At 41.3% G+C, this 18,155-nt stretch overlaps 1 protein-coding gene across 3 annotated transcripts in view; it reads right to left on the bottom strand.

The window, feature by feature from the left end:
* lrguk (leucine-rich repeats and guanylate kinase domain containing) overlaps positions 1-15,056 on the bottom strand; it is a 140,315-nt gene extending 125,259 nt beyond the window's left edge. For all 3 annotated transcript variants that reach the window (XM_072241140.1, XM_072241137.1, XM_072241139.1), the window contains exons 1-4: positions 14,644-15,056; positions 14,027-14,134; positions 13,657-13,738; positions 4,008-4,108 (exon numbers count right to left, since the gene is read on the bottom strand). In XM_072241140.1, the coding sequence (XP_072097241.1) occupies positions 4,008-4,108; positions 13,657-13,738; positions 14,027-14,134; positions 14,644-14,928 (576 nt within the window). In that variant the 5' untranslated portion in view covers positions 14,929-15,056. The remainder of the gene's footprint in view (positions 1-4,007; positions 4,109-13,656; positions 13,739-14,026; positions 14,135-14,643) is intronic.
* Positions 15,057-18,155: the final 3,099 nt, after the last annotated feature.

The following is an 18,155-nucleotide window of genomic DNA, read 5'->3' as shown; positions in this document are numbered from 1 at the left end:
TCTGTCTTCACTAGGGAAGACACAAACAATCTCCCAGATGTAATAGTGGCCAGAGGACCTAGGGTAACAGAGGAACTGAAGGAAATTCGCATCAGGCGCAAAATGGTGTTGGGTAAACTGATGGGACTAAGGGTTGATAAATCCCCAGGGCCTGATGGTCTGCATCCCAGGGTACTTAAGGAGGTGGTTCTGGAAATCGTGGACGCACTAGTAATCATTTTCCAATGTTCTATAGATTCAGGATCAGTTCCTGCAGATTGGAGGGTAGCTAATGTTATCCCACTTTTTAAGAAAGGAGGGAGAGAGAAAACAGGTAATTATAGACTAGTTAGTCTGACATCAGTGGTGGGGAAGGTGCTGGAATCAATTATAAAAGATGTAATAGCGGCATATTTGGATAGCAGTGGCAGGATAGGTCCGAGTCAGCATGGATTGACAAAGGGGAAATCATGCTTGACTAATCTTCTGGAATTTTTTGAGAATGTGACTATGAAAATGGACATGGGAAAGCCAGTGGATGTAGAAAGCCTTTGATAAGGTCCCACATAGGAGGTTAGTGTGCAAAATTAGAACAAATGGTATTGGGGGTAGGGTACTGACATGGATAGAAAATTGGTTGGCAGACAGGAAACAAAGAGTAGGGATTAACGGGTCCTTTTCAGAATGGCAGGCAGTGACTAGTGGGGTACTGCAAGGCTCTGTGCTGGGACCGCAGCTATTTACAATATACTTTAATGATTTAGATGAAGGGATTAAAAGTAACATTAGCAAATTTGCAGATGACACAAAGCTGGGTGGCAGTGTGAAATGTGAGGAGGATGTTATGAGAATGCAGGGTGACTTGGACAGGTTGGGTGAGTGGGCAGGTACATGGCAGATGCAGTTTAATGTGGATAAATGTGAGGTTATCCACTTTGGTGGCAAGATCAGGAAGGCAGATTACTATCTGAATGGTGTCAAGTTAAGAAAAGGGGAAGTACAACGAGATCTAGGTGTCCTTGTTCATCAGTCACTGAAAGTAAGCATGCAGGTACAGCAGGCAGTGAAGAAAGCTAATGGCATGCTAGCCTTCATAACAAGGGGAATTGAGTATAGGAGCAAAGAGGTCCTTCTGCAGTTGTACAGGGCCCTGGTGAGACCACACCTGGAATATTGTGTACAGTTTTGGTCTACAAATTTGAGGAAGGACATTCTAGCTATTGAGGGAGTGCAGCGTAGGTTCACAAGGTTAATTCCCGAGATGGCGGGACTGTCATATGTTGAATGCCTGGAGCAACTGGGGTTGTATACACTGGAATTTAGAAGGATGAGAGGGGATCTGATTGAAACATATAAGATTATTAAGGGATTGGACACGCTGGATGCAGGAAACATGTTCCCAATGTTGGGGGAGTCCAGAACCAGAGGCCACAGTTTAAGAATAAGGGGTAGACAATTTAGAACGGAGTTGAGGAAAAACATTTTCACACAGAAGGTTGTGGTTCTGTGGAATGCTCTGCCTCAGAAAGCAGTGGAGGCCAATTCTCTGGATTCCTTCAAAAAAGTGTTAGATAGAGCTCTTAAAGATAGCGGAGTGAAGGGATATGGGGAGAGGGCAGGAAAAGGCTACTGATTGTGGATGATCAGCCATGATCACAGTGAATGGTGGTGCTGGCTCAGAGGGCTGAATGGCCTACTCCTGCACCTATTGTCTATTGTATTGTAGTGAATTTGTGGAACTTGTTACCACAAGCAGCTGTGGAGGCCAGTTCAGTGGGTATACTTAAGGCAGAGACTGATGGGCTCTTGATTGGCTACTGCATCAAGGGTTATGGGGAGAAGGCCAGAAGGCTGAATAGGGGAAAAAAGGATCAGGTATGATTAAATGGCAGAGAAGACTCCATTGGCCAATTCTGCTCCTATGCCTTATGGTCTTATAGTCTAAATCCCAACAGGGAAGGTGATAACAGCCTTCTAAAATGGCAACATAAATGTATAGCACTGCAGATTTCTACTTGATTAAACCACACATGACCTTGTAGTCTTGTCCACTGAAATTGTTAGTTGCCATTTCTGTGCTTTTTGAGAAGTTACTAAATTTAAACCCAAAACAATCAAATTCAGATGCTCCTTTACACTTAGCTTGTGACATGATTACTGTAGATTACAAGATGGGAATTAGATCAAAGCTTCACTCCTTCAAAGCATTTTGTACTACTACAGGCCTACAAAACCAGTTCTTCGAGCCAGTTTCAAAAATTGACTGCTCCTGCTAATCCTGCAGTTAATTATGAGCTTGTTCTGCAAGCATTATATTGTCAAAGGTAAGGCAATATGCATTAAAAAAGAGAACAGAGGTGAAATGATTCAACAGGTTGGCTTTCAAATGTTGATTTTAACATGATTTTTTCTATAATAAAAGATTTAATTAAAACATATGACAGTCGCAGCATTCTTCTGTAAATCTCATAATATATTGTTACGTAAACCTTCAGGTTCATCTAAGTTCACAATAAAGCCACAGGCAAATGCTTACTCTTATTAATTCGATTTATTTGTTTATTTATTTATTACATACTATATCAAACATTCATACCTTTTTCTTCTTGGCAATCGAGAATGGCTTGCTTTCAACTCAGGTTTTGAGGTGACTAGTGAGGCAAGAACTGACTGATGAGCAGGTGGGTGAATGGTTTATTAATTTATGCCTACTGTAATTTGTGTGCTCCTAACACATGGTCTGAGGAACTCAACACCATCCTGAATGCTCCTCCTTCATTTTCCAGGAGGTTTTTGACATGTTGCATTTCTTTAAGGAGACTTTTAGTACACATATTGAAATCCTTTCCTCCTGCCAGTAATCTCCTCCTATGGCAGAATGTAGAAGTGGGTGTCCATCTCAAAAGTCAGGTGTCAGGTATGTCCAATGAGGCCAGTGGCATGCACTTACAGTTTTATGGATGGCGATAGTGGATATTGAAGATTTTGTGGAGACATGACTTAGAAAGTGATCCTTTTCCCTTATCACCTTCTTGCAAAAACAGTCTTTCCAGGTGAAACTGTGATTACCTGCACTTCTTCCAATTTAGTGTGCTGCATTCAGTGTTCACAATGTGGCCTTGTCTATTTTGGAGAAACTAAATGTAAATAATGATCATGTTTGTGGAGCACCTGGATTCAAGCTTCAGGGGCAACTCAAAGCTTTCTGTTGCCTGCCACTTTAATTTTCTATCTTACTCTACTCTTACCTGATACAAAGATCAATTTGAGGAACAGCAGCACATCTTCAATTTGGGAAAGCTGTAGTCTTCTGGACTTCATTTTGATTTCTACAACTTCAGTTAACTAGATTTCTCTGTTTCAGTTGTTCATTTGTGATGTTTTTTACCCTCATATTTCCTCCCTTTCCCAAGCGTGACCTACTAGACTAGTCTCCCTGTTCTACAGTTCAGAACTGCTGCATTCAAGGCATAGATTATTTTCTAAATGGGGAGCAATAGCCTTTGAAGTGATCCTGCTGGCAGACATTGACAACCTCACTACCCTTCATAACTTCAACTCTGTTGTTGTCTCTCAATATTGGTTGGAGCCAAGCGTATGAGAGGCAGATTGCCAACATACTCAATATACATCTGCAGTATATCAATTTATAAAGTAAACTGGACAGATTAGGGCTGATTTGGAGTCTGCACTCAAGAACTGCCAGGCAATTTTGATTATTGACAGTGCACAGGAGGTTAAACATTCTTCCCACAATTTCTAAATATGTATTGTAAATATGTATGATCCTCCTCTTTGGCAAGATCAACATAGAAAAATGGCATAAAAATAAAATCAGTGAAACAAATGTTTAAAAGCTAATTTAAACATACTTAAATATAAATATTACACTTTAGTGAAAATAATACATAATCAAACAACAACTTACCTTGCCCATTCATTCCTCCTTTCCATTTATCTAATCATAGTCCTTGTGCAACTTCCCAACTAGACCACATGCACTTTGATTCAGATATTTATTGACTTACCTTAATATTTTTAGGTAGTTTTAGGCCAGCGATCGAGGTCAGAGTATTATGGGAGGCATCCAGCTGTATCAGGTAGGGCATATAACTTACACAACGCAAATCTAGGAAGCATAAAGAATATGCTGAGCAACAGTTCAAAATGCAAGTTTGACGCAATTTAAAATTAATGACAATCAATCTAACAGTTTAACTGTTTCTTTCCCTGAGACCCAGTGATGTTGTGGGGATGGAACTGGACTCTCTGACGGTGGTGTCTGAAAAGAGGATGCTGTCCAAGTTGCATGCCATCTTGGTCAATGTCTCCCATCCACTACATAATGTACTGGGTAGGCACAGGAGTACATTCAGCCAGAGACTCATTCCACCGAGATGCAACACAGAGCAACACAGGAAGTCATTCCTGCCTGTGGCCATCAAACTTTACAACTCTTCCCTTGGAGGGTCAGACACCCTGAGCCAATAGGCTGGTCCTGGACTTACTTCATAATTTACTGGCATAATTTACATATTACTATTTAACTATTTATGGTTTTATTACTATTTATTATTTATGGTGCAACTGTAACAAAAACCAATTTCCCCCGGGATCAATAAAGTATGACTATGACTATGAATGACACCTGTTAAACACCTCAACATGTCTTTTATAGTCCGATTTCATGCATCCATGGTTATTTGCTTTTCACTCACAATTATCTGCAATGAAAAGCTCTTAATTAGTATTTTTCCATCATAGTGTTGCTGGCTTACTTCAATCAGTCTTTGAGACAGAGGCTGATATTGAGTCACAAATACGGAAATCTGTAGTTACTGGAAATCCGAGCAACACACACAAAATGCTGGAGGACCTCAACAGGCCAAACAGCATTTATGGAAAAGAGTACAGTCAATGTTTCGGGCCGATTCCCTTTAGCAGGACTGGAGAAAAAAAAGATGCGGAGTAGGTTTAAAAGTGGGGGGAGGGGAAAGAGAAGCACAAGGTAATAGGTAAAAACCAGGGGTGGGGATGAAGTAAAGAGCTGCGAAGTTGATCGGCGAAAAAGATACAGGGGAATCTAATACGAGAAGACAGAAGGCTATGGAAGAAAGAAAGGGAGGGAAGAGCACCAGAAAGAGGCAAATGTTGAAAGGACTGGATAGGGTGAATGTGGAGAGGATGCTTCAGATGGTGGGTGTATCCAGAACTAGAGGGCACAGCCTCAAAATTGAGGGTCAACCTTTAGAGCAGAGGTAAGGAGGAATTTTTTTTAGCCAGAGTGTAGTAAATCTGTGGAATATTTCAGGCAGAAATTGATCATTTCCTGCTTGGTTAGGGCATCAAAGGATATTGAGAGAAGGCAGGTGTATGGGGTTGTGGGATTCGGGATCAGCCACGATAAAATGGCCTAATTCTGCTCCTGTGTCTTATGATGGGCAGGCAAGGAGATAAGGAAAGAGGGGGAAAAGGGGATGGGAATGGTGAAGGGGGGGGGCATTACCTGAAGTTCAAAAAATTAATGTTCATGCCATCAGGTTGGAGGCTACCCAGAAAGCATATAAAGTGTTGTTCCTCCAGCCTGAGTGTGTCCTCATTGCGACAGTAGAGGAGGCCATGAATGGACATATCGGAATCGGAATGGGAATGGGAAGCAGAATTAAAATGGGTGGCCACTGGGAGATCCTGCTTCTTCTGGCAGACAGAGTATAAGAGTTCGGTGAAGCGGTCTCTCAATCTTCATCAAGTCTCACCGATATACGGAGGCCACACCGGGAGCATTGAACACAGTATATGACCCTAACAGACTCACAGGTGAAGTGTAGCCTCACCTAGAAGGACTGTTTGGGCCCTGAATGGTAGTGAGGGAGGTGATGTAGGGGCAGGCGTAACACTTGTTCCGCTTGCAAGGCTAAGCGCCAGGAGGGAGATCAGTAGGGAGGGAGGAATGGACAAGGGAGTCACGTAGGGAGCAATCCCTGCGGAAAGCAGAAAGTTGGAGAGAGGGAAAGATGTGCTTGTCGGTGGGATCCTGTTGGAGATTGAGAAGTTCCAGAGGATTATGTGCTGGACACGGAGGCTGGTGAGGGTGGTAGGTGAAAACAAGAGGAACCCTATCCCTGGTAGGGTGGTGGGAGGATGGGGTAAGAGCATATTGAGTGCTAGTTTTATTGTAGAACTGACAGTTCAAAGCATGTTAATCATTTCAGAAGGCATAATAACATCGAAAGTAACTTGCTGTCATGTCAAAGAGTAGACAAGTTTTGGAAAGTACTTTAACAAATTCTACTTATGTACTTTATCAATTGTTACTACTTAGACAAAGAAAAACTAGAAGTGATTAATAAAGAAATGAAACAATAAATATTCCTGTTGCATTTTTTTCATGGATGACCAATTGTTGATTACTTCCGCTGGAAACTGACTTAACATTCCCTGTCAAACACGTGGAAACCTAATTATAGAAATTATTTTAATATATTCAATCGCAATGCTTCCATTTGGTATTTCCTGGATTTAATCATTCTCATCAATGTAGTCTACAATATTAAATTTCAAACGAATTCATATTTAATCATCATGCATGTTTACCAGTCCTTGGAGAAAATGCTCTCTTTTCTCCCACTGAGTAGGCAGTTTAATGCTTAAGTTATTAAGAAAATCACAAGTATTAGGGATAATTCATTGAGCAAATAGGTAAATATATGAAATAAAATACAATGCATTAATTAAGACATAAAAAGTTACTAAAAGTAGATAGACAGTCACCCCAAATACAATACATGCTCAAAAAACACATCAAGGCTGCATCAAATTAAGTAGATTTTTTCTGTTTCCATTGCAGGGTCTCTTTTGTGCCAAGATGTTCAATATAGTTCCTTTCAGTAGCTTATGGCAAGCTTTTGATTCCTTTGCTTAAAATTTCAGTATAAATCTTCCTCTTTGAATACATAAACAGCTCTTTAATAGGCTCCAGGGTTCAAAAACCCCATTTGCCAGTGTTTCATTAATTTCATCAACTTGCATTATTATCCAAGGGGATAACTTCACCTCTGCATCAAATTTAACAAAATACAAAACTTCCATCTTTGCTACCCATATCTCCTTTGACATCAACAGGTCTATGAAGACTAAATTCCAGTGACAGATATAAAAGGTGGTGGAGGTGGTCAACAAGAGAAAATGAAATATAGTAAAAGCAATTTTGAATATCCCACAAACAATAATCACTTAGAAGAACTTTAAAATATGGCAATTTTCTTCATCAGGTCAATGATCAAAGCAGGCAGAAAAGATTGCAGTGTAAAGGTAATCTAATGATAGTACCAGTAACATATGTCATTCTCTGAGTATCAGATTGGAATCCTTGGTCCAAAACGTAAATCTCAATATTCTCATCCTAAAGAAAAAGGCAAATGTAATTCAGATTAGCTTGCTCCCATGCCCACTTCTATTTTCTTTGCCTTACCATGCATATTGCAGGGGCCCAACAGAGATATTTAAAATATCTTTGGGCACGGGGTGGGGCAGGGGTAGTGCCAGAGAACTGGAGGATAGCTAATGTTGTTCCGTTATTAAGAAAAGTGGGTAGTGGGTAGTTGCTCCATATGTCACCACAACAGGGCGTGACAACCGTGCCTTACATGAGTCCCGGGCTCAGCTGGCTCCGGCTGACAGTACCTGGAATGGACCCATCCAGGGTTACGGATCCCACTGCCTTGTGGGTATCTTCGGGAGAAGAGAAGGCAAAGGAGTAAACCCTACACAAATCCGGAGTGCAGCCTCGAAGGCGATTGGATGACGTATCACGTCACCTCCCAGCAGCTCCTGCAGCCAAGCTGATGCTAAATGTACTGCTTTGCATTCCTTTGGACCACATCTGCGAGGCCGAGAGAGGGACCTTGATGTTTGGCAGCCCAGGATCTCCACATTCATCGCCCAGGTCTGCGCCCCAGACAGGCGCATCCATTGTCTACTTAGACAGACGGAGCCATGATGTTAAGAAAAGCTCTATGAATAAGCCAGTACAGGCCAGTGACACTGACATCAACCATGGGTCAATTATTGGAATGTATTCTAATGGAGAGGATATATAAGTATTTGGATAGACAGGACCTGATTAAGGATAGTCAACATAGCTTTTAGTGTGGTAGATCAATTCTGGCCAAGCTTATAGAATTTCTTTCAGATTACCAAAAAGGTTTAAGGAAGGGCAATGGACATTAACTACAAAGGTTTGTGCAAGGCCTTTGACAAAGTCCTGCATTGGAGGCTGATCCAGAAGGTTAAGTCATTAGGCATTCAGGATGAAGTAGTCAATTGGATCCAATACTGGCTTACCAGAAGCTAAAATGTCATAGTAGATGGTTGACACTCTGACTGAAAACCTGCAACTACTGACGTGACACGGGGCCACTGCTGGATTCATTGTTGTTCATCTTCTATATTAATGATTTTGGTGATAGTATGGTAAAATGGGTCAGCAGATTGCGAATGACATCAAGATTACGTGCATAATGGACACAGAAGAAAGCTATCAAAGCTTGCAGTGTGATCTTGACCACCTGGAAAGATGGGTTGGAAAAAGTCAGATAGAATTTCATGCAGACAAGTTTGAGGTGTTGCACTTTGGGAGGACAAGGTAGAATGCTAGGGCTCTGAGGTATGCTGTAGAACAAAGAGGCCTGTGAATATATATCCATCATTCCTTGAAAGTGGCACAAAAGTATATTAGGTCATAAATATAACTTCGGCACATTGGTCTTCATAAATCAGAGCACTGAGTACAGGAATTCGGATGTTATGACGAAGTTGTACAAGACGTTGGTGAGGTGACTTTAGAGTGTTGTTTGCAGTTCTTTTCACCTGCCTACAAGAAAGAAATCAGTAAATTTCAAAGAGTATTGAGAAAATTTACAAGGACGTTGCTGAGACTTGAGGACCTCAATAATAAGGAAAGGCTGAATAGGTTAGAACCATATTCCCTGGAGCACAGGAGAGTAAGGGGAGATTTGATAAAGGTATACAAGTATATGAGGGTTACAGATAGGATGAATGCATGCAGGCTTGTTCACATTAGGTTGGCTGAGACTAAAACTAGGGGTCATAAGTTTAGGGTGAAATATTTAAGGGGAATCTGAGGGGAAATATCTTCACTCAGAAGACTAGATTAGATTAGATTCAACTTTATTGTCATGTGCCGAGTACAGATACAAAGCCAATGAAATGCATAGAGCATCTGACCAGAAATGCAAAGAATAGTGTTATTTACAAAATAACTGCGAATAAAAAAAGTGCTACAGCACACAAATACAAAAGTACTGAGACAGTACAATATGGATGCAATACTGCTTAGCACTGTGGTGAGAGGTTCAGCAGTGAAGAAGCTCTTCTTGTGCCTGCTGGTGCGGGAGCAGAAGCTCCTGTAGCACCCTAGCGGATGGGAGGAGAGTAAAAAGTCCATGTTTAGGGTGAGATGCACTCCTGATAATGCTTTATGCCCTGCCCAGGCAGCGCTTATGGTAGATGTTCTCAATGGTGGGCAATTGGGTGCCCATAATCCGCTGGGCAGTTTTCACCACACGCTGGAGTGCTTTGCGGTCCAATACGGGACAATTGCCATACCACACTGAGATGCAGTTGGTGAGTATGCTCTCAATGGTACAGCGGTAAAAGTCTGTCAGTATCCTGGGACAGAGGTGAGCTTTCTTCATGCTCCACAGGAAATAAAGGCACTGTTGCGCCTTTTTGATCAGGATGGAGGAGTGCAGTGCAAGTGTAGAACAAACTGCCATCAGAAGTGGTGTATGTGGGTTCAATTGCAATATTTAAGAAATGTTTTGATAGGTACATGAAGAGCAAGGCTTTGGATGGATATGGTCTGAGTGCAGCCAGATGGGAGTTGAGAAGATCAAGAGAGCATGGACCAGATGAGCTGAAGGGCTTGCTTCTCTGCTATAGTACTCTATCACTCAGTGTGAGAGAATGGAAGCATCACTGCTGGTGTACTAGGGAATTATAACTGCTTAGACTGGGGGAATACAAGTATTGATAATAAAAGATGCAACAGCAGAACATTTGGAGAAGAGTGGGCAGAATCAGGCAAAATGAACATCGATTTGTGAAAGAAAAATCATGTTTGTCAAATCTGCATTAAAACTTTAGATGTAACTAGAAGAATAGATGAAATATTGAGAGCAGATGTGATGCATTTGAAATTCCAAAAGGTCTTCCAATAGGTATATTGGAGGACCTATATGAATGGGATTCTCATGGACGAGAATTGGTTAGCCAACAGGAAATGAGTAGTATGAATAAACTAGTCTTTTTTCAAGTGGCAGGTAATAAGAGTGGGGTAGGTACCACAATCAATGGTGCTGGGAGCCCTATATTGTGTGTGTGTGTGTGTGTGTGTGTGTGTGTGTGTGTGTGTGTGTGTGTGTGTGTTATTTATTTATTTATTACTGATTTGATGAGGGAATAAGACATTATAATCTCCAAATCTGCAGACAAAAGAAATATTGGTGGAAGTCCGAGCCAAGCAGAGGATGTGGAGAAATTCCACTGGATGAATGGACAATTATGAAAAAGCAGGTTATATGAACTGTGATACAATATGAATGGGAGAGGATGTAAAATTCAAGGAATAACCTTTATAATGTCAAATGACAAGTACGGAGAGGAAAATGGGTGTTGTCTTCCCTCTCCTTTTCCCACAACTTACATTACTAAAATCAAAATTTCTGATCATTAAAGCACTGCTGTTTGTGGAACTTGCCATGTGCAAATTCAATCCCATTTTTCATACTTGGTAATGTTCAGAATCATAATCAGTTTTAATTACACTGGCATATGTTATTAAATTTGTTGTTTTGCTGCAGCGCTATATTGTAGATGATAAAAACTATAAATTACAATAAGTATATATAATGATAGAAAATTAAATAGGTAGTGCAAAAAGGAAAAATATAACGAGGTAACGTTCATTGGTTCATTGTCCATTGATGATGGAGAGGAAAGAGTTGTTTCTGAAACATTGAATGTGTGTCTTCGGGCTAGCACCAGTGATGCAGCTGGCACAGTTTACAGCTTTCTGCAGCTTTTGCTGATTCTGTGCAGTGGCCCCTCCATACCAGATAGTGATGCAACCAGTTAGAATACTCCCTATGGTACATCTGTAGAAATTTGGGAGTGTCTTTGGTGACATACCAATTCTCTCAAACTCCTAAGAAAATATAGCCATTGGCCATTGGTTTGCATTCTTTGTAATTGCATCAATATATTGAGCCCAGGATAGATCCTCAGAGATGTTGACACCCAGGAACCTGAAGCTGCTCACCTGTAACATGTCTGATCCTTTGATGAGGACTGGTGTGTGCTCCCTTGATTTCCCCTTCCTGAAGTTCACAACCAATTCCTTGGTCATACTGATGTTCAGTGCAAGGTTGTTGCTGATATACCTCACTCCTGTACACCTCCTCATCACCATCTGAAATTCTGGCAACAATAATTGTATTGTTAGCAGATTTACAGATGGAGTTTGAGCTGTGCCAAGTCACGCAATCATGGGTGTAGAGTAGTGGAATTAGCACGCATTCCTGAGGCGTGCCAGTGTTGATCAGCAGTGAGGAGGTGATGTTATTTCTGATCTGCACTGACTGTGGTATCCCGCTGAAGTTAAGGATCCAGATGCAGAGGCCCAGGTTCTGGAGTTTGTTGATTAGAACTGAGGGTAAGATTGTGTTGAACACTGAGCTGTAATCAATAAACAGCAGCCTGATATAGGTATTGCTTTTGTCTGGGTGGAGGGCCATTGAAACTGCATCTGCTGTAGATCTGTTGTGGCGATGAGCAAACTCAGTGGGTCATGGTCTTTGCTTAGGCAGGAGTTGATTCTAGCCATGATGCAAGTGCTACTGGGTGAAGGTCATTGAGGCAGCTCACCCTGCTCTTCTTGGGCACTGGTATGATTGTTGCCCTTTTGAAGCATGTGGGAAACTCTGACAGCTGCAGTCATTTGAAACTATTAGGAAGCTATGTTTTCTTTATTGGAATGGGTAGTTCATACAACACTCATAGACAGAAGAGGGACACTTGAACCTGGATGATTTTCTCTAATGTAAAGGGTATTTTTTTCTTGGCTCTACCAATCTTTTCACTCTTTTGCTAAGAATTTAAACATGTTGCCCATGACTAACAAATACCTGTCTCTCTCCAGGCAGTTGATTGCTGCCCGACTTCAGGTCTCTTACCATAGTACCATTCTCAATCAATCATGGACAGCTTGCAAACTATATACTGTGCCATTCAATTATCTGAATGAAGCGACTGTACAATAGCCAATGCTGGAAAAACAATGGGTGAAGTAGCATCTGAGGAATCAAAAAGTGCAAGTCAAAATTTTGTGTAGGAACCCTGCGTGAGGAACAAGACGGAAGAGCTGAGATTATCAGAACATAATAGTATAATGGAGGGGTACAGAGTCTGGTGCATTATAGGTAGAACTAGGTTGAGGAAGAGGGAAGAGACAGGGTGTGTGAAATGTGAATAATGGAAAAAAACTAGGTGGGCAAACAAGTACGAGCCAAATACAGTACTCACACTATGTCCTCCTCTACTCTGGGGAAAACAAACATGCACTAGGCACCATTTGGCAGAGCACCTGTGCTCTGTCCACAACAGTTACCTTAGCTTTCAGTTGCATGTCATTTTAACTCTCTGTCCCACTATTATACTGATATGCCTTCCCATTGCTACAGAGAAGCCAGATGCAGATTTGAAATACCAACATCTTATATTCTGGTTAAGTAGCTAACAACTCAGTGGTATGAACACTGAATTTTCTTTTTTCAAATAACCCACACCTAGTTTTCATCTACCCTTTTTCTGAAAAACTTCCCCATCCCATCTCCTCCCCTATCTGGTTCTATCTTTCCATTGTCTCCTCCCCATCTGGTTCCACCTATCAAATACTCCAGATCTCTGTCTTCCCCCTTGGCCCCCACCCACATCTGGTTCCATCTGCTAATTATCTCCTCCCTTATCTATCAGCCTGTGTCTCACCCCTCCCTCATACTGTCATCTCCTCCCTCATCTATCAGCCTGTGTCTCACCCCTCCCTCATACTGCCATCTCCTCCCTCATCAGCCTGTGTCTCACCATTCCATCATACTGCTATCTCCTCCCTCATCTATCAGCCTGTGTCTCACCCCTCCCTCATATTGCCATCTCCTCCCTCATCTATCAGCCTGTGTCTCACCCCTCCCTCATACTGTCATCTCCTCCCTCATCTATCAGCCTGTGTCTCACCCCTCCCTCATACTGTCATCTCCTCCCTCATCTATCAGCCTGTATCTCACCCCTCCCTCATATTGCCATGTACTGGCAATCCTCACTCTTTTTCTCTGGCTTGACGCAGGGTTTCGACCCGAAATGTTGACATACATTTTGCCTCCACAGATGCTGTTTGACCCACTACATTTTTCTCATGTTCTTATGTTTTGCTCCAGATTCCAGCAGTGCAGATTCTCGATCTTTAACATTATAATATCTTGTCCAGCCAGCTTCCTTTTACTCAAATGCATAGGACATCCAGTATCAATTACTGTTATATTATAATTTTAGTGTCACTGTAAAAAAATGTCCTCTCAAGTGCACCATTTTAAAAAACTGTACCTGTTATTTTATTGTAAGGAAGTTCCAGCTTTTGTAGGTGAATGTAATCACAAAGAATGGAAATATCACTTAATTCGTAATTCTGTAAAATGAAAAGTGGTATTATTTACAGAGAAATTCTGGACTGGGTAAAGTACGAATTTGACAGTCATCCTTTTCCTTTCCTCAGTCTACCTATCATCTATCTAACCTTGTTTCACTCCCCCCCCCTCCACTCTCTGTTTTATACTGGCTGTCCGCCCTCTCCCCTCTCAATTCTGATGCATGGTCTTGACCTGAAACATTGACAATTCCTCTTCTCCCACAGATGATGCTCAATCTACTATGTTCCTTCTGCGGTTTGCTATTAGAACAAAATTGTATTACTTACTGGCAGGGAGAGATGGAGGTAGGCCTGTTCCATTCCAGTTGCTGAGCGCCTCAGATTTGACAAGCCTTCCACTATTATGTCTTCTGTCAATAAACCATCAAATTCTTCCTGCAGAACAAACATTCCTTTGAAAATTTCATGCACCTTCTGGGAATGTACCAAATAAAGAGCTTTTGAGAGGTGACACACTCTCATAAAAGAGTTATCATTGGGCTCCTTTACTATCAGAACCTCCACATTGGAAGAGGCATTGAAACCAGCCACCTTGACAAGAATATCTGTGAAATTTACACAAGATTTTACTCACTTGGACAAGAGCCCATATTGTCTCTTGAAAAGGATATTCGCATTTCCCTAGGACAAGGGAACTTTACTGTGGCCTGGCAAAACTCCAGACTCCCAGATAATCACTGTAGATTAAACAGTTTATCAACAATGAATGGACAAGGTTTTTTGAATAAGTTGGTTTGCAATCATTCTCATTTCAATTTTTTTTAGATCACTCTGATACACTTGCCTTTTGAAGAAAGAGCAGCTGGCACAATATTGATGCCGAATAGCAAATTGGGTATTTTATTTCTGATTCAAGTTTCTAGCAGCACTCCACCACATCTCACCTCATCGTCCATGTCTTCCAGGTTCTCGCACTTGTCTGAGCTGGTAGTGTCATTGCTGCTGACAGCATTGTCCAACAGCTCCTGGTAAAACTCATCCACCAGCTCCCTGCTGCAGCCGTCCAGCAGTTCAAGGAGCATCGCCTGGCCCACCTCCTCCAGTTCCTCCTCCAAGACGCGCTGGGCACACTCCCGTATCATCTCCTCCAAGAGTTCCCACACGACCTCCACGCCTTCCACCGCCTCTTCTTCCGGCAGCTCGCTCTCACTGACTGTCGGAGCTTCCATTGTCCTCAATGACTTGACGGAGTGTCTCGGTATTTCTCAATACAGGACTCTGGAAGTACGGAGTGACCTTCTCATTCGACCGCCGCCATAATGTTGTCTCGTGGTTACTAGGCGACGGGCCAGCCTTGTCCCTGTGCCCTCTGGGAGTTGCAGGAAAAACGGACGCGGTAGGAACGGCAAATCCCTCGAAGCACGCCTTTTGCGCATGCGCGGCTGCCCACCATCTGCAACAGTGAAAGATTCCACAGACAGCAAATTTAGTTGTTTCATGTTTAGACAAAGAGTGGGTTGAGGATAAAGATAAAAGTAAAATTATATTCAGAGGTGACCAATATTGGAAGATGAGGTATATGACTCTCGAGAGGGAGACTACAATATCACTGAGCAATTTAAGAGCCGGGATCTCGTTCCAGAAAATTATCCAGGAACTTATCTGTAGAGCAGGGGGTTCTTAACCTTCTTTATGCCATGGAGCCCTTTTGCAGTCCAGTGAAGCCTATGGACTCCTTCTCAGAATAATGTATTTAAATATATAGAATAAAAATTAAGGCATCCGTTAGTCTTGCGAGACCACGGATCTGCGCCTGGAAAGTCTTCGCTCTCCAGGGCGCAGGCCTGGGCAAGGTTGTATGGAAGACCAACAGTTGTCCATGCTGCAAGTCTCCCCTCTCTACGACACCAATGTTGTCCAAGGGAAGGGCATTAGGACCCATACAGCTTGGCACCAGTGTCGTCGCAGAGTCATGTGTGGTTAAGTGCCTTGCTCAAGGACACAACACGTTCCCTCAGCTGGGGCTCAAACTCACGACCTTCAGGTAGCTAGTCCAATGCCTTAACCACTTGGCCACGTGCCCACATATATAAAATAAAATACATTGGATTAAAAAAATAAATAAATTATATTGAAATACGGTCATCAAAATATTAAAAAACAAATTTGTGATATAGTACTATATGGAATTCTTTATTAACACATAAAATAGCAAGACTATGCATTTAAAATATAAACAAGTTAAAATTAAACTTTGTTATTTGAAGACATACCAGTATGAAGGCTGTTGTTGCTTAGCTTGAATAAGAACATTAAACTGTGGGGTGGTCTTTGACAAAGCAACGTGCATGTCGTTGGACATCCAATCGATTTTTAATTTTTGTTTTAATGGTTGCAAGTGTTGAAACTCCTGATTTGCGAAGAATTAAAGCTTCTACAGTGCACTTTACAAGGTGAATATAGACTTCTCTCAAGGAACACCAGAATTCTTTTTGAATTAAACTCCAATTGTAGTAAGTTTTTTGTCCTAAGATCAATGAGTTCATCTTTGCCTAGATGAACATCTTTGATATTGTTTATATCAGAAAGAAAAGGATGATTCAACTTTAATGCCATCAAGATGGAAATAACTTTTGAAAGAGTTCTGAAGTTTTTCAAGGCGTCCACAGATATCTCTCTTCAAAAAAATTGACAGAGAGTTTTGTATCTCAGCTTCATCTTGGTGAAGTAATTCCTCCAGCATTTGAAATTTTGCAAAGATGTCACCTCTACTCTCTTCTTCCATATTGGCAGCTTAGCAAACAAAGTTGGTAATTTTTCAATAGTGTCTAAAATAGTGACTTCAAGACATTGAATTGAAAGATTTATTTCATTCATACGGTTAAAACATCTGCCAGGTAGGCCAACCCATGGATACAATCCTTTTATTTACCTGTTCCACGAGTGGGTTTTCTATTTCTTTCAGAAAAAGTGAAACTTCTGTCCTTAGCTTGAACAAGTAAGCACAAGGTTGTGATTGTGGGAGATTTTAATTTTCCACACATTGACTGGGAAGCCCATACTGTAAAAGGACTGGGTGGTTTGGAGTTTGTAAAATGTGTGCAGGATAGTTTTTTTGCAGCAATACATAGAGGTACCAACTAGAGAAGGGGCACTGTTGGATCTCCTGTTAGGGAATGAGATAGGGCAGGTGACGGAGGTATGTGTTGGGGAGCACTTCGGGTCCAGTGATCACAATACAATTAGTTTCAATATAATTATGGAGAAGGATAGGACTGGACACAGGGTTGAGATTTTTGATTGGAGAAAGGCTAACTTTGAGGAGATATGAAAGGATTTAGAAGGAGTGGATTGGGACAATTGGTTTTATGAGAAGGATGTAATAGAGGAATGGAGGTCATGTAAAGGTGAAATTTTGAGGGTATAAGATCTTTATGTTCCTGTTAGGTTGAAAAGAAAGGTTAAAAGTTTGAGAGAGCCATGGTTTTCAAGGGATATTGTAAACTTGGTTCGGAAAAAGAGAGGGATCGACAATAAATATAGGCAGCTTGGAGTAAATGAGGTGCTCGAGGAATATAAAGAATGTAAAAAGAATCTTAAGAAAGAAATTAGAAAAGCTAAAAGAAGATATGCGGCTGCTTTGGCAAGTAAGGTGAAAATAAATCCAAAGGGTTTCTACAGTTATATTAATAGCAAAAGGATAGTGAGGGATAAAATTGGTCCCTTAGAGAATCAGAGTGGATGGCTATGTGCGGAGCCAAAAGAGATAGGGGAGATTTTGAACAATTACTTTTCTTCGGTATTCACTAAGGAGAAGGATCTTGAATTGTGTAAGGTAAAGGAAACAAGAAGGGTAGTTATGGAAAATATGATGATTAAAGAAGAGGAAGTACTGGCACTTTTAAGGAATATAAAAGTGGATAAGTCTCCGGGTCCGGACAGGATCTTGCCTAAGACCTTGAGAGAAGTTAGTGTGGAAATAGCAGGGACTCTGACAGAAATATTTCAAATGTCATTAGAAACGGGGATGGTGCCGGAGGATTGGCATACTGCTCATGTTGTTCCATTGTTTAAAAAGGGTCCTAAGAGTAAACCTAGCAATTATCGGCCTGTGAGTTTGACGTCAGTGGTGGGTAAATTGATGGAAAGTATTTTTAGAGATGGTATATATGATTAACTGGATAGACAGGGTCTGATTAGGAACAGTCAACATGGATTTGTGTGTGGAAGGTCATGTTTGACAAATCTTTTTGAATTTTTTGAAGAGGTTACTAGGAAAGTTGACAAGGGTAAAGCGGTGGATGTTGTCTATATGGACTTCAGTAAGGCCTTTGACAAGGTTCCACACGGAAAGTTAGTTAGGAAGGTTCAATCGTTAGGCATTAATATTGAAGTAGTAAAATGGATTCAGCAGTGGCTGGATGGGAGACGCCAGAGAGTAGTGGTGGATAACTGT

Source organism: Mobula birostris, chromosome 23, assembly GCF_030028105.1.
Source record: "Mobula birostris isolate sMobBir1 chromosome 23, sMobBir1.hap1, whole genome shotgun sequence".
In the NCBI taxonomy this organism is placed as follows: domain Eukaryota; kingdom Metazoa; phylum Chordata; class Chondrichthyes; order Myliobatiformes; family Myliobatidae; genus Mobula; species Mobula birostris.
This window is presented reverse-complemented; position numbering and strand designations above follow the sequence as displayed.